Source organism: Oculina patagonica, chromosome 3 (genome assembly GCF_052425735.1).
Source record: "Oculina patagonica isolate OP01 chromosome 3, crgOcupat, whole genome shotgun sequence".
Classification (NCBI taxonomy): domain Eukaryota; kingdom Metazoa; phylum Cnidaria; class Anthozoa; order Scleractinia; family Oculinidae; genus Oculina; species Oculina patagonica.
The window spans coordinates 20,687,325-20,706,281 of NC_135760.1; the positions used below are offsets into that span (position 1 = coordinate 20,687,325).

At 40.9% G+C, this 18,957-nt stretch overlaps 4 protein-coding genes across 8 annotated transcripts in view; 2 read left to right on the forward strand and 2 right to left on the reverse strand.

Moving 5' to 3' along the window:
• Positions 1-425: 425 nt before the first annotated feature.
• LOC144645485 (uncharacterized) lies at positions 426-10,977 on the forward strand. 5 transcript variants are annotated; one of them, XR_013569274.1, is made up of 4 exons: positions 426-878; positions 2,718-2,824; positions 3,756-3,843; positions 10,737-10,977. XR_013569274.1 is itself a non-coding variant. In XM_078505078.1 (4 exons), exons 1-3 carry the CDS (start codon positions 647-649, stop codon positions 3,841-3,843), a joined length of 402 nt encoding a protein of 133 aa, XP_078361204.1. In that variant the 5' UTR covers positions 426-646; the 3' UTR covers positions 10,737-10,977. The 5 variants fall into 5 exon arrangements, 1 of the variants encoding a protein (XP_078361204.1); XR_013569277.1 differs by lacking the exon at positions 2,718-2,824 and adding an exon at positions 3,110-3,187; XM_078505078.1 differs by lacking the exon at positions 2,718-2,824 and adding an exon at positions 3,106-3,187.
• Positions 4,144-9,997, reverse strand: LOC144645262 (uncharacterized). Its single transcript, XM_078504752.1, has one exon. The coding sequence runs from the start codon at positions 9,809-9,811 to the stop codon at positions 4,316-4,318; it is 5,496 nt and encodes a 1,831-aa protein (XP_078360878.1). The 5' UTR covers positions 9,812-9,997; the 3' UTR covers positions 4,144-4,315.
• A 1,077-nt stretch (positions 10,978-12,054) lies between the features above and the next one.
• LOC144647543 (uncharacterized) lies at positions 12,055-18,404 on the reverse strand. Its single transcript, XM_078507338.1, has 3 exons — positions 18,366-18,404; positions 13,751-16,870; positions 12,055-13,275 (listed from the first exon to the last, which is right to left on the reverse strand). The coding sequence occupies exons 1-2, from the start codon at positions 18,402-18,404 to the stop codon at positions 13,751-13,753; spliced, it is 3,159 nt and encodes a 1,052-aa protein (XP_078363464.1). The 3' UTR covers positions 12,055-13,275.
• A 111-nt stretch (positions 18,405-18,515) lies between these two features.
• LOC144647544 (dnaJ homolog subfamily C member 7 homolog) overlaps positions 18,516-18,957 on the forward strand; it is a 12,989-nt gene continuing 12,547 nt past the window's right edge. The window contains exon 1 of the mRNA XM_078507339.1: positions 18,516-18,647. Within this exon, the coding sequence (XP_078363465.1) occupies positions 18,516-18,647 (132 nt within the window). The remainder of the gene's footprint in view (positions 18,648-18,957) is intronic.

Genomic DNA, 18,957 nt, shown 5'->3' on the forward strand with positions numbered 1-18,957 from the left:
CCTTTCGACAAAGACTGGGATACCTAAATTTCTAGTGATATGGGTATCCCCTTCCAATATGTCTGTAATTGGTATTGGTATCCTTAGGTACAGAATCGACCGAAGGTGACCGAAGGTAAAAAGTAAAAGCTAAGTTAAAACGACGAAAAGCATTAAAACGAGGAACGCTTAGCTAAAAGGCTAGTTTACAGACCTGCAGTACGCCACGAAAATAATAAGAATAAAAAATAAAGTAGAAATTAACAACCATTTTCTATACAGATACCTCTAGCGCAAGTAACTATATAATACAGGCACTTAGTCTTAAGCATTCGTAAGTCCTCGTGCACTGGGCACAATACGTACTTGAAGCACACCTTACTTATTAACGAAGCATTTCTTACCTCATCTTGGTTTATTTTACCGCTCCAATCTAATTCCCCGTGAAAATGTAATGATCCCTTTCCGTGAGAATTTAGTTTTCTGTTTACGCGAACAGCGGTTAAAGTAGTTCTGGCTTAGTGGGTCATGTAATACACGGTTTGTGAACATGCGCGTAAGCGCATCCAAGATGGCTTCTAACAGCATTTAACAACATTGCGAGAGTGGTTCCATGTTTTCCTCCTTTTAGACAAAAGCTTTCACTCATATAATCGCATATAAGTCGATGAACCCAAAAATTATTTCCAGAAAAATTTGTGCCCTTTCGCGGTGTAGCTTTTCTAGTGCAGCAAGTCAAGTGAAGCGGAGATTAAGAGAGATGCCGAAAATGACCGTGAGAATTAAAACTCAAAAATTCCAATTAAAAGTGAATTTAAGAATCGAAATGCTGAATATTTTGGATACAACAAGCCAAGAGGATATTCTACACAGACGTAAAGGGTTGATTTCTATAACAAGTAAGTTTTTGCATTTTCATTTAACAGAACGAAATTGCATACTCTATTTTGCAGATACGTCGGCCATATTGATTTTGCCCCCAGGGCATCCTATAATGCTTATTGAAGTGATTTATTCTTTTACTGTGATAATTGTGCAATTACCGTGATAATAATAATAACAAATATTATAGGATGTTCTGGGGGCAGAATCAACATGGCCACCACATCTGCAAAGTGGGCTATGTAGACAGTTGTTGGGCAAGTACATATAGTCACCCAGATATCTCATGGGTGACTTTATGGTAGTTTATTATAGGATATCTGGGTGACTATATTATATGCCAGTTGTTTGCAGTGAGGATTTGGGGGAGTGTGGGGCAGGGTCAGGAGGGGGGGGGGAGTGGTAAGGGTACAGACAGATCTGAACTGCCTGGTTTCCATTCCTTTCGCTCCTGGTTTCCCACTCTTACCAAGTGGAGTTCCTGCCTCTTAGTGCTTTTTTGACAGCAACATTTTATGCAATGTTGCAAACATTCTCTATTCCTTCCAGCTGACACCAATTTGGGAATCCCACTTCCTGCCCTCTCTTCTCCCGCATTCCATAGAATCCCAACCTTTGATGGTTATTAAAGGTGGACACCTCCCAAAACTATAAAAAGTAATCATTTGGAAAGCATCAAAAGCATCTTCCTTTATTCTTCCTTATTCATTGGCCTTACTTATGGATGGTAGGTGGAGTTTGAAAATTTAAGGTGTATGTGAATACACCACGTGATAACATTGCATAAAAATAGGAGTATAATACACAAAAGTCTCTATAAAGCACAAGTCAATGCAACAATATGAAATTCAAGAAATGATCAAAAAATTAATGATTTTATTCCATACTGCCAAGTGTGAAAATCCTTGTACTTAAATATTCAGGGAGTTTGTCTCCAGAGGAGTTTTGAATTCCTTTGTACAACTATACTTCTGTTTGATTATATTTCTGTTATAATTTCATATGCAGACTTAAGTTTTTAATAACAAACTGGCACACGAGAGCTCAGGTGCTTCACAACAGTGCAGTTGTTCTTGTCTCAGGGTTGGAAATTAGCGCTCGCCCACTCGCCCAGGCGAGTGTGAAAACAGTCGGGCGAGTACAAATCACGGATCACTCGCCCGGTTTGGCGAGTATGATTTTCAATAAATTATTCAAAATAAGAGTTACCTTTTACTTTCCACTTTAAAATAATCTACACTATCTACAAGCTGGTAGCTTTCCAACATTTTGAAATCTCCAACAAGGCAGACAAGGCTGTGTTTGCGTTTGTAAACAGACAAAAATAGCTTCCGTTTGGTGATTTTTACATGATGGACGTGCTTGTAGAAAGTAATACCTCTGGTCATAAATAAACTGACTCGTCCACCGAGCCGCGAAACAAGGCAAGATGGCTATTTTCCCGCCTCTTTTTCTGTACAGTTTCAACACAAACTACAGGAATTTAGGAATACGTATCAAGTAAAACTGCATTTCAACTTTTGAAGTGTGCTCGTGTTTTTATCGTGGAGTAAGGTCTATTTTTGTCGATTTTTCGTTAAAGAAATAAATTTCAGTCTGTATCGCGATCGACCACCACGGTAGCAAAGCGTGATAAAACATGATTAAAAATTTAAGTTGTACATTTTATAAGTGGGCGGAGGGGGGCTAAACTTTCTCTTCAGGATCCTGGGCGAGTGAAAACTGATCTGGGCGAGTGCAATTTGAAGGTCACTCGCCCAGATGGCGAGTGCTCCGAAATTTTAGTTTCCAACCCTGCATTGTCTCCACATCCACCACTGAATTTGAAATTACAAAACATCTTTATGAAACTACAGACATCACTGCTGTGAAGAATGTTGGTAGAGTGATGGCACAGAGATGCCTTGAGGCAGGGATCACAAGTTAACTGGGAAGTTAAAAAGTAGAGCTGTTGAAGCAAATGGTAACGGTTACCTCTGTGTCCTTGGTTATAGTCTAAAAATGTCTTGTGTTTAAGCCTAGTGGCCAATCATGACAGAGTTTGTCCCAGTTTCGATAGCATGAAGTGTCTAGGAGTACTCCCCCTGGATGGGATGCTAGTCTATCATAGATCTACCCTTAGCATTAATTCTGACTCCCATGCAGGGATGTAGCTGAGATTTGAAACTAGTGGAAATTTCTTTGCTATAGGCAAGTACTTGGGCTTCAAAATCTACCTAATTTCCCATTTCTCACCCTTCGTAGGCAGTAAAATCCATGCAACAGACAGGTATTTTATGCGGCTCCTGGCTCCAATCTACATCCCTGCTACTTGTACACCTGCAAGGTATATACAAGTGGATACTGTATGATTATTATACTTTACTGCGGTTTAGTTATTGTGCAACAACTGTCTCATTTCATTTCTGATTGTTCAAAGCATGGTGTCTACCTTTTACCAAATTATTTCTTATAATAGTCACAATATTCGGCAAGTTCATTATCAAAAATTGCTCAGATTCAAACTAGCTTACCTGTGTGTAGTTTTATGATGTAATGTTATTGCAGTTTTCAGTGACATGCAAACTCTGAAATTCAATCCTCAACCAACAGCTTACACTTTTTGCTGCCATCAATCATCTTAGCGGACTTCTTGGGAAACAGAAATTCAGTAGCTTCAACCGGGTCAAAAGTCATGTCCAACAGTTGTGATTGGAGGATTAAAATTCATTTTGTTTGTTTCTGTTTTTCATGGTTTGTTGGCTGTTGCCATAATTATGATTGACAGGAGCCAAAAATGCAATTCGTTAGTTGGATTTTAAATTTCAGAGTTCCCATATCACTGAAAACTGCAATATTATTAGTGGTTCCATACTTCTACTGGTACTTACCACATAAACTTGTCCAACACACAGACCAGTGCATTTTCCTAAGCCATTAAGGATGGAGGTGTCATTCTCAGTGAACCCAAGAAAGTTATACCTCCAGAAACATTTTATTTAGGTAAGAGGCTCTGGGGCTAATGTACCATATGAATGCCCAACATTTCTCCACAATGGCACACATGCCAGGCAAGGTGTGGGTGGTGGGAGGGTCTGAGTGCATGTTCCCTCAGGCATTTCTGAAATTGATGCTACTTGAAAACCTAACTTTGAGTATTAAGGTTCTTATGCAATTAAATCTGTGTAGCTTGGTGTCAAAAGTATTCTCAATTTTTATTTTATCTCAGTGACTGTAATAATCGTTGACTCGTATTTTTGTAATAAAACTGAATTTAATAACTCAACATCTCGACTTGACTACATGTTCCACCGAAACCGTTCCACCATGTTCACTCGACCTCGTGCTAACTAAAAACATCTTGAAACTTGTCAAACTGGTTTTTACACTCGCTAACACTCAACATGGAAGTGAGGCCGTTATGACACTCCCCACCTTGACCACTGTAGGGGTCAAACAAAAACTAAAGTCAAACTTAAGTGTTCAAAAGTTCTCTTCTCAACAGTTCTCCTCGAATTGCGGCATTCCGTCGTGGTCGCTGGTTGCCTGAACTGCTGTTAACTTCTGGTTGCGGTCCTGGTAATTGTGTACTCGGCGTTGGCGGTACTTGATTGTTGCTTGATTCTGCTCGTACTTCAATAGGGATCAAGTGCTGAATCACTCTCTTCAGAAGTTGAGTTTTTCCGTTACTGCTCAACACCTTGACAATAGCTGCTCTGACCTTTCCATCTTTTCCTGGGATTAACTGCTCCACTTTACCCAGTTTCCAAAATGCTCTGGAAGTAGAGTCATTCTTGAGAATAACAACGTCGCCAACAGTTATGGTGTCGCGGTTACCATTGACAGACTTAGCTGTAGAGTTCTCTCGTAAACCTAACAGGTACTCTCGTCTCCACTGCTTTGAGAACTGTTGCAGCAACTGCCTGTGATGTCGTTGTCTTCTGGTTAGAGTATTGTGGGTGCTCATTATTTCAAAGTGCTCGTCGTTTGGCATTGCACTGATCTTGCGACCATTGATCAAATGGGACGGTGTCAGAGGGTGTGAAATAGACTCCTCGTCATCATAAATGTAAGTGAGAGGTCGTGAATTGATGATACTTTCGACTTCCACCACTAATGTGTCCAGTTCATGGTAGTCTAAAGAGGTTCTCCCCACTGTCTTCTTGTTGCATCTCTTCACGCTTTGGATGAGTCTCTCCCAGAATCCTCCCCACCATGGGGCCTTCTCTATGATAAATTGCCATGTTACTCGTTCATTGGAGAGATAGCGTTGAACTTCTCGTGATTTGACGATTTTCTTGATCTCTTTGGAGGCAGCTTTAAATGTTTTGGCGTTGTCGGATATCAGTGTTGAGGGTAGTCCACGTCTTTTTGAAAATCGACGAAATGCTTGTAGAAATGAGTTCACGCCCAGATCAGGTGTGAGTTCTAAATGAACGGCGCGGGTTGTCGCACACGTGAATAGGCAAATGTAAACTTTCTCTGAATTCTTCTCACTTGATTGTTGCATTGGACTTGTGACGTACAGAGGTCCGGCAAAGTCTACACCCGTATATGTAAATGGAGGGGCGTCTGCCACGCGCATATCAGGCAAGTCTGGGGTAGACTGAGGTTTAAATGGCACGCCTTCGAACTTTCGGCAAATGACACATTCTTTCACAATTCTCTTTGTTGCTTCTCGACCACGCAAGACCCAGTACTTTTCTCGCAGAGTCGTAAGTGTGTCCCTGACTCCATTGTGCTTGACTTTTGCATGAACATCCTTTATCAATAAGCTTACAAAGTCATTCTTGGAAGGCAACAATATGGGATTCTTGCTTGTGGTTGGGATATCTGCATTGTCTAGTCTTCCTTTGCATCTCAATATGCCCTTGTCATCTTTGTACAATCCAAATTGCTTTACTCTTGGTAATGGCGTCACTTGAGAATTCTTTGTCAGGAAGTTAATCTCGGCTTCAAAATTGCTTGCTTGGATTGACTTAATCCAGTACACTTCGGCTTCGTTAATCTCAGAGGCACTCAGCTCCTTTGAGGGTTTGCCAGCACAGTCTGACACATTCGACTTCAACTTGTTGATAAACCGCAAGACATAGGCTGAAATGCGAAGCAATTTCGTCAATGAGCTGTATTTCTTCGGGTCGATAACGGCAGTGAAGTTAATCGGGGTTGAAGGTTCTTGAGCGTTTAACAGAGAATGAGTTACATTCGGAGGACATTTGACTAGTTCAATCATAGCTTCTTCGTTGCCTGCTTTCATTTCTGGTGACTTCGGCCAATCGCTGTCTGGATTCTTCAAAAATTCGGGTCCATTCCACCAGAGCGAGCTCTCCACAAGTTCCTCTCCAGATAAGCCGCGCGAAGGCAAATCGGCTGGATTTAGAGGACCTGGACAGTAATTCCATGAAGCTTCGGGTACACTCTGGCGAATTTCTTGAACACGGTTTTGTACATATTGTTTCCATGGTTTCTCTTGCTTTATCCAGTAAAGGACAGTTGTTGAATCCACCCAAAAGGTAGGTTTGATTTCACACGGCAGCGACTTCAACAGGTTGCTGACAAGTCTTGCTGAGATGGTTGCACCAAGTAGTTCCAGTCTTGGTATGGTTTGCTGTTTGATGGGTGCCACTCGTGTCTTGGATGAAAGTAATTTGACTTCAACATGACCATCTTCGTACTCGGAACGCAAATAGACCGCAGCCGCATAGGCTTTCTTCGACGCGTCACTAAAGGCATGAATCTGAATGTCAGTTGGCGACATACTTGAATTAAAGTAACAACGAGGTACACGCACATTGTTCAGTTGTGTCAGGCTAGACACAAAGTTCTTCCACAGCTTTTGACGATTCCCTTGTAACTCGACATCCCAATCAAACTTCTCCAAACAAAGGGACTGAAACTCGCATTTCATTGTAATGGTGAAAGGGCTCAAAAGTCCTAGAGGATCAAACACTTTGGCTGATAACTTAAGCAGAGATCTCTTAGTGACTTGTAGGGTGTTCGCATACTCGATCAGTTCCTTAAAGTCAAATGACATTTCGTCTGATTCGGTGTCCCAGCAGACTCCAAGGGTCTTTACTAGCTTATCTGACACTTGGTTTGGACCAATAGTGGACTTGGTAAATGATTCGTCTTCTTCTTCGATCGGCTGATTTACTTCCTCGGTCTTCGTTTGCACCATGGCTTTTTCTTTGTTGTCGATGAGCTGAAGCAAACTAGCAGAGTTTGAATTCCATTTGCGCAAGTTAAAACCTCCTTTCGCCATCAGTTCCTTCGATTGCTGATACATTTCAAATCCTTCTTGTACATTGCCAGCACCAGCCAGTAAGTCATCGACGTAAAGCGAATTCTTAATCAATTCAACCACTTCGGGATAGCGTTCCTTGTAAGAATCTAAATGATGTGTAAGGGTAGCACCTAAGATGGATGGCGATGGCCTCAACCCAAACACCAGTCGGCAAAATCGCAGTTGAACAACTTCTGAATTGAAGACAAACGGGTCTTTCAGCCATAGGAAGCGAAGCATATCTCGGTGGCTTTCTTGAATGCTGATCATCAAAAATGCTTTCTCAATGTCCGCAGAAATTGCAATTGGATTCCATCGAAATCTAGCCAGCACATCAACCAGTTGTGGGATGTAATTAGGACCAGTAGGCAAGCAATCATTGAGGGAATGTTCTTGACCTGGCGATTTTGCAGAGCCATCATAAACAATCCGGAGTTTTGTGGTTTCTCGATTCTGGCGAATTACAGCATGGTGAGGCAAATAATGCGTATCTTCACTGTTCCTTGTTTCGACTTCTGGATTGGGAACCTTTTCAATAATTCCTGATGCGAGTTGTTCTTGAATGATGCCATCATATTCTCTCAAAATTTGTGGCGTTTTGTTCAACTTGTGATGCATCGATTTCAGGCGGTTGTAGCAGAGATTGTAATTGTCAGGAATTGGTAAACAGTCATTCTTCCAGGGAAGGTCGATTTCATATCTCTCACCATTGTGCTTTACACTGACAAATTCTTCCTTCGATTGGGAAACATCTTCCTTTGCTTCTTGAATTCCAATAGACTCAGTTTTCCAGAATCTTTCAAGGTTGTTTATTAATTCATCGTTTTCGTGCGGAGCGAAAGGGCAATCTCCCGAAATAACTAAGTTAGATGAAACAGTATCCGATGTCACGGAGTCACGCAACGGACCAGACAAAAGCCATCCAAATCTGCTCGAAATCGCTGTTGGGCCATAATCTCCTCGCACAGTTTCACCACCGACTTTTTCCCAATAATAGTCCGATCCAATTAAAACATCAATCGATCCACAGTTGTCGTCCAAATTGTCTGCTAATTGTAGACCCTCCAAATGAGGATAGTTCACTTTGACCTTCGAAGGTAATGGCGAGCAAATAGTTGGATAACAAAGGGCGCTTATTTCGACTTCTTCGCCGTCGTGTCCTTTCAGTCGGAGTTTAACCACATCACAACTCTGCTTTCGGAACGTGTTTCCACCAAAGGTATTCAAATGCAGGGTTTCGGTTTTGACAGGCTTCAAATTCAATTTTGACATCAAATTGCTTGTTACGTACGAACGCTGACTGCCATTGTCAAATAATATGCGAACTTCTGTTGACTTTGAGTTCCCTTCATTGAAGGCCGTGGCCCTTGCCGTTTGTAAAAGAACTGTTCCTTTATCTCTAACCGTGTTTGTCGTGGTAGTGTTGCTGAATTCTCCTGCGGATGGTTTGGTGGTTGGCTTTTCCTCGCTGCGATGTTTTGACAAGGTTGGGCAGATTGATTGATGATGTCGTTCTCCGCAATGGCGGCAAACCTTCGGATTTTGGCAAACGCTCGCCACATGGCCAGGCCACAGGCAGTTTAAACATCGGCGTTCTTTCAGGAGGATCTCTTTACGCTGACTCGGGTCTTGAACTTTTACACAGGACGCAGAAAAATGAATTTCTTTACAGTAAACACACTTCACAGTAATATCGCTGACTTTGTTTGCGACCAGGGAGTTCGCGGATGGAATTGGCGGTTTCACAAAGGGAGATTTTCGCGGGCTTTCGCCTGTTTTCACATGTTCGCTTGTTTCTCTAGCTTCAACTTCTTTCTTGATCGTTTGGAGCAATTCTTCAATCTTCCAAATTTCATCGGTCGTGTTGCGTGCGACTTGTAATCGAATTTCGCTGGGCAGCTTCGACATGACCACTGGTATCAACAAACTTCCGTATTGCTCTGAAGAAATTCCAAGCGAAGCCAAACCACGCACATGAACACTGATCTGATCGTAAACATATCTGAGCGACGCTGGACGATCGTTGTGGCTTGGCTGTAGTTTGATGAGCTCGTCCATATGAGCTGAAATAATTTGCTGCGGTTTACCGAAGCGATCTTGCAATATTTCCACGGCGTTGTCGTAGTTTGACGCAGTCAAAGTTAATCCAGCGATGGCTCTTGCTGCTGCTCCCTCCAATACTGAATTCAGATAGTTAAATTTGTCCACTTTCGATATTTCTCGGTTGTCGTGAATCGCTGATTGAAAACTATCCCAGAACGTGCTCCATTTCGTTACATCTCCACGGAATTTCGGTAATGACAGCTTCGGTAGCCTTGCTTTCGCTTTCGGTTCTTGACTTGTCGACGTGTTGCTTTCGTGATTTTGGCCACTTGACTCGTTTGACCTTCGCTTTAACTTCAAATCGATTTTTCGTTTAGATTCCATGATCTTTTCCACCGCGCGTTGAGATTCTTCGATTTCATTCTCGATATTCGCCACGTCACACACCGTCAGGATTTTCTGATCGTACTCGTTTAGTGTGGACAATTTCGTTTCCAGTTGTTGATTTATCACAAAGAGACGCTCGTAATCATCGCTTGTCAAAGACTCCTTTTCAAAGATTCTATCGGCTTGTTGTGTTAACTTTGTCGTAACTCCTCGATGTGCTCCTCTAATCGCTTTCAATCGCTCTAAATCCTCGGCCATTGCTCACACGTTGTTGAAGTTTCTCGTCTTCTCGGCTGTTGCTCACTCGTTTGATTGTCGTTCGGCTTCACTGCCCCACGTTGGGCGCCATGTAATAATCGTTGACTCGTATTTTTGTAATAAAACTGAATTTAATAACTCAACATCTCGACTTGACTACATGTTCCACCGAAACCGTTCCACCATGTTCACTCGACCTCGTGCTAACTAAAAACATCTTGAAACTTGTCAAACTGGTTTTTACACTCGCTAACACTCAACATGGAAGTGAGGCCGTTATGACAGTGACTATTTCTACAGAGTTGCTTGCAAAAGCTACTAGTTTTTATTTAATTTGAAATTGGAGTTGCAATATTATAATTATGTGAATTTACATTAATTTGTAAGAATCAAAATACTGAAATCCTCTTTGTTTTCTTGAGATTGAGCCAAAATGAATGAGCGTAGAAGATCAAAGGGGCACAAATGTTTTTTTTTTTTCATGGGGCCAGTCATTGGGATGTCTCACAAGCTCTTTTCAGTTTCATCCAAAGCCATTCTTATTGATGGGATGCGCACACACATGTATATATACACAATCATTCAAAGAATGATGTCCACTTGATCACAGCATGTTCAATGTTAGTTGTGTTGTTTCATTTCCCTAGGGAGTATAGCTAAAAGGAGGGGGCCTGAAGGGATAAAATGGGAACTAGGATTTGGGCAAATTTTCATTGAGAAAATGAGACTTGGGTCACTGCGAGTGGGAATCACAAACAAGAAATTGGAACTGGGACTGGGATTTGGGGAGAGATGGGATTGGGCAAAATTTGGGCTGGGAAATGGGATTTATACCCCCCTCCCCTTCAGGACCCTTTAATGCATTCATTCTTGTATAGCTTTCACTTATGTTGTTTTTTGATTTTGTATCTTTTATTGTCTACAGATTTTAGACCAAAAAACAAAAGTAAAAAGTGGAAAAGATTGCCATATTCAAAGAGATGGAAGGCCCACTTAAAGAGACGAAAATAATGTTACTTTTTGTCTTCAATGTATTATATTGACAGTGCAGATGCTGTACAAAGCCACATTGTAACACTTGATTTTTATTTCTCATACAACAACCCAGAAGCCCAGCCAAGAGGTGTTTCTGTTTTAAGAAATAACAAATTAAAAAAGTATATACTGGTAGGCAGATTTTAAAAATTACGAGCATGATTTTTCCCTGGCTTGTATGACTTGAGGTCCATTAATAGTCATTCAAATTAATAGCAAAATTCAAGGTTGGGAAGTCCAGTTGGCTATTTACAAGGCGTGGAGGAGTTGAATTCAGGACGACCGAAGGCAAATCCATCTAGTGGCGGGGAGGAGGATTTGAACCCGCAACCTCCGGATTACAAGTCCAGCGCTCTAACCACTTCCAGAGAGCCAAACGCTGGTAGAGCCAAAAGGGGTGGAGCAATAAGAAAGTACTCCAGCTTTTAGTCTCGCCCCACCTCCTTAGTCTTCAGTGGCTCTGACACCATTGAGTCTGGGCGCCTTACTCCTGTGTGTATTTTTTGTGATATCAAAGGGTACAGTTACCCTTTGACGTCACTGCTTTCGCAATGTTACCCGCTCATGGACATTTGGTGATAGGCAGTTTCCTTGTTAGGTGTCATGTGACCATGTACAACCCAAAAGAAGAAGAAGGAAAAGAAGAGCTAGATAACATAATTTTTATTTGCCACGCATTTCAGCACTTAAACGATACTGCGCAAAATGTGTCAGCGTGCGAACACGTGGAGTAGAAGCGTACTTCGCGAAATTTTCATGTTAGCTTCACATTAAGGTTGTTGGGATGCTGTTCTACTACTTTCTCAAGATACCAGCTGACCTCTCTAGAAAATAATCTTTCAGGAACCTTTATACCGTAAAATTGCCGAAGCCCACCCCGTCTCCCCCTCCGTTTATACCCCTCCCCCTGGTTAACGGCCAATCTGTCTCGGCTAGTAAAAAAGAGAGACCTATTCCCGTTATAAGCCCGACCGGATAAAAGCCCTTCCCCATCAAACTGCTTTCACATAACGTCAGATTGAATGTCCTCAAAGGACACGCCCCACGGGCGAAACAAGGTAAACCCGGTTTCAAGAGAACTTTCGTCGCTCCAAATTTTGCCAGATTTACTTTGCTTCGCCCCAACCAACTGCTCCTGCGTCACAGAGAATCAAAGAACATTTGACTTCAAATTTAAACAATTGTAATGAACAGACAAGAAAAACAAATACCGTTATAAGCATTTATTATTTGAAACAAGTCTTTCTTGCAAGCTTAAAGCTACTCTCCAACTCAAGCTCAAAATCGGTCGCCATCTATTGCTAATGTGCGTAGATGGTTAGCCTGGTACAAAGACTTAACTAGCTCATGAGAACTGGAAAAAAATCAATCTTTGCTTATCTAGAAATAAAATAAGAAAATTGGAAATCTGTAACGAGGGATTCATCGCAATAAAATTATTTACAAGTAAAAAGTACAAGCTTTTGACAACCTGTCTTTGTCGGATACAAATGTGAAAAAAGTGAAAGATAACTTTACGACGGTTCGGGAAAATCTTTAAAGCACTGAAATTCTATGCTTGTGTTAATCTTTTCCGAATTCTCATTATTTTCTAATTATTTACGTGATCTACACAAATGATATAGGTATAATATAAAACAAATGGACGACAGCGCCACAAAAGGTACAATTCTGTTGCTTCAGATCGTTCTGTAAATTTTAACTTAATTACGAAGTCTCTTCAATTCATATCCATATTACACGTAATTTTGAGTAAGGCTGCTGCAAAACAGTTTCTGCATTTTTTTTAACAAACTGGGTCTTGTGTGTTAACTTAATAATTTATATGTCGATCGTTAAACCTTATAGAAACAACAAAATGACAAAATTGAAGAAGTTGTTTTTTTTTCACATTTCCTAACTTGCTGAAATTGAATATATTAACCCAATATATCAAGGCAACTTAAAGGGGCATTGTCGCGATATTTTAAGTCATTTTTCTGATTACTTCCAAATTCAAGGAAACCTGTGTAATGTAGAAAAACAACAAAGGAGTAATCAAAACGCGAAAATAACCAAGGATGGTTTTGACTGACGAAGTTTATATAAGACGGATTACGACTGACAAACTTGAAAAAACCTGTCAGTTTTTTCAGGATGAGTTGCCGTGACTGAGCTCCTTTAAGCTCACGCGTGTGTTGACCTGCATAACGCAAAAATACATCGAGAAATAAACATTACACTAGCATGAGAAAGTACAATCTGCTATAATGATCTCCTTAAGTCTGTGTACACGGCTTCAAAGTAAAACAACAATGCTGCTAACAGCTGTTTGAACAACAAAGATAAAATTGAGTTTGAGAACACTCAGTTTAGTCCACTTTCAAGGAAACCTTGCTTCTAACTGGGACGCTAACACTTGTTAACATCTTCATACATTCCTTTGGAAACTGTAACAGAAACCAGAAACAAAGTAATACTAACCATTTTTTAAAAGAATTGTAGAATTTACCGATTTATTTTCAAGCCTTTTTTGAGGGAAGGAATTTAGTATAAATTGGGAACTTAAAAAAGTCAGAGGAACAGGGGGTACTTTAAATCTTAAAATTGGTCATAACTTTGAAATTGTTGGATCATATTACTAAAAACGAGCAATTAACTAAAGTTATTTGCTTGTTTGTCTCGAAATTCACACAGCCTTACAAGTAATAGGTGAGATGGGATTGAGGACGGGAAATTATGCAAGGTAGCAGTCGCAATTTTAGTGGGTTTCTATTTGGCATAAAAGTCTTAGCTTTAATCTCCTCATCTAAGCAAAGAACATGCAACTAGTATGACTGACTTTGAAAATAACTAAGTAGCACTGTTTTTTTTTGGAAAATATACGGTTTCTCTTCATGGTGAACAGAACTTTTTTTTACTTACTCATTGAGAAAAGTCTAGAGTGACGTCGTCTCCAATAAGTACAAAAGGCGCCCAGTATTTCAGATCACTGTACTTGTTTGATTCTCTAAAATCTTTCATGGCCTGGTTCAGGGACTCGCTTGCGCTTCTTCCATCCACAAGGTGATGGTAGAAACTTTTCATAAACTCCATCGTAGCTTCGTCATTAATTGCCCACAGTGATACCAGAACAGAACGAGCACCAGCGCCCATAAAGGCACGTGCAATACCGACCACACCTTCAGCTTTTATTTCTCCACGACCACTGTGACAGCAACTAAGGACAACCAGTCTTGCTCGCACTTTAACACTCAGAACATCTGACATCTTCAAAATGTAATCTTCTTCCTTCGTAGGGATTCGAGGTGCTTGCTTTGCGTCCGGAGTTAGAGCAATTTCACCAGTTTCCATGCATCCATGTGCTGCAATGTGAACTAAAGCAACTGAACTCATTCTTTTTAACACCTCGCGTTTGCTTGCTTTCTTTCCGATGAGAGGCGTCACATTGACAATCTTTCCGATCATTTCTACTTCCTTTCTTGCGAACGGAAGAGGATCCAGGAATTTTTCACCCTTGCTGTTGGTAACTTCTTCTACCCATGGATCTCCCACAAGTAATGCACCACTCCTTCTGTGGTAGTCGTCTGAGCAGTCTGCAATCAGGCTTAAACTTGTCAACGAAGGAGTCAACCGGATTCTAAATGAGTCACACAGGTATTTGGAATCCGCATCCATCAATGCAGCATACGGAACTAGCCATAGTGGTCCATCTGGGACAATGATTAGCTCATCACCTTGAACCAGGTCGGCAATCGGCTGAAACAAGATATTATACAGGGTGCTCAAAGAACTTTCTGGTTGCACAAAAGGTTGACAATTTTCTTCATCAGACTTCTCATCCGCTTTGTAACGATTTGCTCTAAAAGAATCCATAGAGCGATTCTCGCACATAATCTCAGAACGAACCCCAATTTGTTTATAGGTAGTATGTATTAAGGACTGGAGAAAAGCGGTGGCATCATCCAAAAGAGAACGGGCCTCGCCAATGTTTTTCTGTAGGAAAAGAACAGGTTCGTCTTTTGAGAGAACCCAGAGATTCATCGTAACACTTTCAAATGCCTGAAATACTGTACTTGAAGGAATGGAGCGATTCAGTTGAAGACATTGTTCTTCTTCTTCTTCCTGTGAGGCGGAATGACTTTCTCTAAAGCCAAATTGGGATAACATTAGATCAGAAAGAGCTTGGGCTCGTCCTTTCTCAGCAGCAAACAAAGCTTCAACCATCTTTCCTTGCTTTAGCAGTACTCTCCATAGACCAGTGTAGGCAGAGTTAACTTCATTTCTATAGCCAATTTTCCACTCATCTCTACTTTGAAGAAGGCTTCTCACCTGGTTGAATAATCTTACGCTGAGTTCGTAATGTTCTAAGGCTTTCGGTAAGAAACCTTGTGATTCGAAGCTGCTACCTAGATTGTGATAGGCTTTGGCTTCACTGTTCTTGTCACCAATTTCGTTGGCGACTTTAAGATAAAATTCGTTGTAGTCTATGGCTTTTCTGAAATCACCGAGATTACAAAAAGCATTTCCAAGATTGCCATAAGTACTTCCTTCGCCGGCCCTGTCTCCTACTTCTTTGGCGATTTTAAGATGCAATTCGTAGTAGTCTATGGCTTTTCTGAAATCACCGAGATTACGAAAAGCATTTCCAAGATTGCCATAAGCACGTCCTTCGCCGGCCCTGTCTCCTACTTCTTTGGCGATTTTAAGATCCAATTCGTAGTAGTCTATGGCTTTTCTGAGATCACCGAGATTACAAAAAGCATTTCCAAGATTGCCATAAGCACTTCCTTCGCCGGCCTTGTCTCCTACTTCTTTGGCGATTTTAAGAGCCAATTCGTGGTAGTCTATGGCTCTTCTGAAATCACCGAGACTTCGAAAAGCAATTCCAAGATTGCCATAAGCACTTCCTTCGCCGGCCTTGTCTCCTACTTCTTTGGCGATTTTAATACGCAATTCGTAGTAGTCTATGGCTTTTCTGAAATCACCGAGACTTAGAAAAGCATTTCCAAGATTGCCATAAGCACGTCCTTCGCCGGCCTTGTCTCCTACTTCTTTGGCGATTTTAATACGCAATTCGTAGTAGTCTATGGCTTTTCTGAAATCACCGAGACTTAGAAAAGCATTTCCAAGATTGCCATAAGCACTTCCTTCGCCGGCCCTGTCTCCTACTTCTTTGGCGATTTTAAGATGCAATTCGTAGTAGTCTATGGCTTTTCTGAAATCACCGAGACTTAGAAAAGCATTTCCAAGATTGCCATAAGCACTTCCTTCGCCGGCCCTGTCTCCTACTTCTTTGGCGATTTTAAGATGCAATTCGTAGTAGTCTATGGCTTTTCTGAAATCACCGAGACTTAGAAAAGCATTTCCAAGATTGCCATAAGCACGTCCTTCGCCGGCCTTGTCTCCTACTTCTTTGGCGATTTTAATACGCAATTCGTAGTAGTCTATGGCTTTTCTGAAATCACCGAGACTTAGAAAAGCATTTCCAAGATTGCCATAAGCACTTCCTTCGCCGGCCTTGTCTCCTACTTCTTTGGCGATTTTAAGATGCAATTCGTAGTAGTCTATGGCTTTTCTGAAATCACCGAGATTACAAAAAGCATTTCCAAGATTGCCATAAGCACTTCCTTCGCCGGCCTTGTCTCCTACTTCTTTAGCGATTTTAAGATGCAATTCGTAGTAGTCTATGGCTTTTCTGAAATCACCGAGACTTAGAAAAGCATTTCCAAGATTGCCATAAGCACTTCCTTCGCCGGCCTTGTCTCCTACTTCTTTGGCGATTTTAAGATGCAATTCGTAGTAGTCTATGGCTTTTCTGAAATCACCGAGACTTAGAAAAGCATTTCCAAGATTGCCATAAGCACTTCCTTCGCCGGCCTTGTCTCCTACTTCTTTGGCGATTTTAAGACACAATTCGTAGTAGTCTTTGGCTTTTCTGAAATCACTGAGATTTCGAAAAGAATCTCCAAGATTGCCATACAAAAGTGCTTCTTCCGCCTTGTCACCCAATCTTTTGGCATTGGGACATTTCAAATCACGGACCTGAAATAAGGAAATAATGACAAGCTTTCAATATTGAAGTTCTGCTCCTGCTTTTCCTGATAACTCATTTCTTGTCGCAATGCATTAACCTGGTAGATAAACAAATGTTGCAAATCACATTTATTTTATTTGCTGTAAGACAGCTTCGAAAACAATTCGTCTGTTTCGTTGAATACAACAGGTAAGGTTGTTGTTCTTTAAAGGAAGTTCAAAGGAAGTGTGAATGGCAGTATTTGTATACATGGCTCTTTTGTCAGTGTTAACGTACATCGCAGGATATAAATTTTTGTGAATCTCTGGCGATCGGAGCTTACCGTTCCAAAACAATTTTTTGTATGTTTCATTGAAATCAAAACGTGGCCCATGCGCCTGTTCATGCAGTGGACTTTGAACTTTGATTGTGAGAGATTGAATTTACCAGCTAACAACAAAACGTCTTCATCTCGGGTTTGTTACCTTTTCGCATTAACTAAACTTGTGTATTTTGATGATCTTACGAGCTACGGCAGCCGGAGTTTTTGCCCTGGTTGGTTGAATCTTGACGGATAGGTAAAAGGCCTGGCCCGATCGAGGAGAGCCCCTGGCCCTCCAGTTTGAGGATCGTCGACCCATCCTATTTAGATATGTTTAAAACGGAAATGGTAGATATTCTTGGAGGCTGCTTCATAGAGAGTAGCTTAATAACCTAACTGCTATTCTCCAGACGACAACTAATCACGTGGGAGGTCAGTCGTATGGTGATTACGGACCACAGCCAACAGGAAGACGTTTACGGATGCGGTCATTGGCTAAACCCGATCGGATGGTTAAATTTCTGACATTTGTAAGCACTAATCATGCTCTTAACACAAGGAACAATCAGTCATCTATTACTAGCTGTCGCAGATAAAGTCGGAATTTGGCCTCCAAAGCGTTTGTTTTTAATGTTTTGATGTTCAACAATTTACCGTTAAAAGTTTGAAAGGAATCTAGAATTTTAGTGAAGTAGCATTTAAAATAGGTGGCGAACACTATTTAAGCACCTACGTTCCACTTAGGAACGAAGAGGATTAAGTAAGTAAGCATTTAAACGGGCTTTGTATGTTTTTTAAATGTAAAAGTTTTACCACTTTACTTTTGCACTTTTGTTTTGATTTGTACAGGCGACCTTAATGTTGCTATTGTTAGCGGCTTCTATTTTTTTTCCTGAGCAAGACGTAGCCGCTATTTAATAGCGGTATTCCGAAAATTGGAATAATGTACCGATATCGTGTAAACCAGTTTTAAATGAACATATAGCCAAGATGGAAATAAATGTTCAGTAAAAATTTCTTAAAAGTGACGAAAACTGTCATCGCCAGAAAGAACAAAGTTATTTTGAAATGTCAAAAATTTCGTCCTTGTCAGGGAAACTAGTCTTGCCCTCCACGACGGAGACGACCTCGGCGAGTACTTAATGTGACTTTCTCACAACTTGCTACAATCCTTTAAATTAGTAGCCGCTAGCAATAGTAACCTTCAGGGTACCTAGGTTTTCATGATTATACTGGTTCATGTTTTAGTGTCATTACACTAGCAGGATTCCTTTTTCGGATAACAGTGCCTCTTTCAATGACCAGTTTCTAAATTGGCTAATCGGTAATCCAGGTTTACGCACCGACTAACGATGCTGATGAGGAAGGCAAAAACGGTTTCAGATCAATTGCAGAAAAAGATGCATGGTGTGCGAAAACATGATATGGTGATTGTTAAAGAGGACTGGAATGCGAAGATAGGAAGAAACACGGAAAGTGAGAATGTAATTGTTAGGAACCAAGCACTAGGGAGAGAGAGAAATAAAAGAAAAATAATATGACATTCCGCATAACAAACAACCTCGCAATAATCGTCACAGACATTTAACTGTGAAACAACTGAAGTTATGCAGCTAGGCAAAAAGAAAGCCGTATCGAAGTAATACGGTGTGAGCAAGCTGGAAGTACCAGAGGTGAAGCAACACAAAACAATGGTCGACAGTCGATGAAAACCGATAATAATTAATTTCAAATATATCTTTTTTATCTAGAATATTGTAAATAGTACTGTATATAGTTTTAAACTTTGTAGTT

Coding starts and splice junctions, on each gene's coding strand:
- LOC144645485 (XM_078505078.1), top strand. CDS start 647: ATGAACCCAAAAATTATTTCCAGAAAAATTTGTGCCCTTTCGCGGTGT. Junction 879..3,105: donor AGGGTTGATTTCTATAACAA/GTAAGTTTTTGC, acceptor CACCCTTCGTAG/GCAGTAAAATCCATGCAACA. Junction 3,188..3,755: donor GCTACTTGTACACCTGCAAG/GTATATACAAGT, acceptor TCCAACACACAG/ACCAGTGCATTTTCCTAAGC.
- LOC144645262 (XM_078504752.1), bottom strand. CDS start 9,811: ATGGCCGAGGATTTAGAGCGATTGAAAGCGATTAGAGGAGCACATCGA.
- LOC144647543 (XM_078507338.1), bottom strand. CDS start 18,404: ATGAACCAGTATAATCATGAAAACCTAGGTACCCTGAAG. Junction 16,871..18,365: donor AAAACCTAGGTACCCTGAAG/GTTACTATTGCT, acceptor TCCTTATTTCAG/GTCCGTGATTTGAAATGTCC.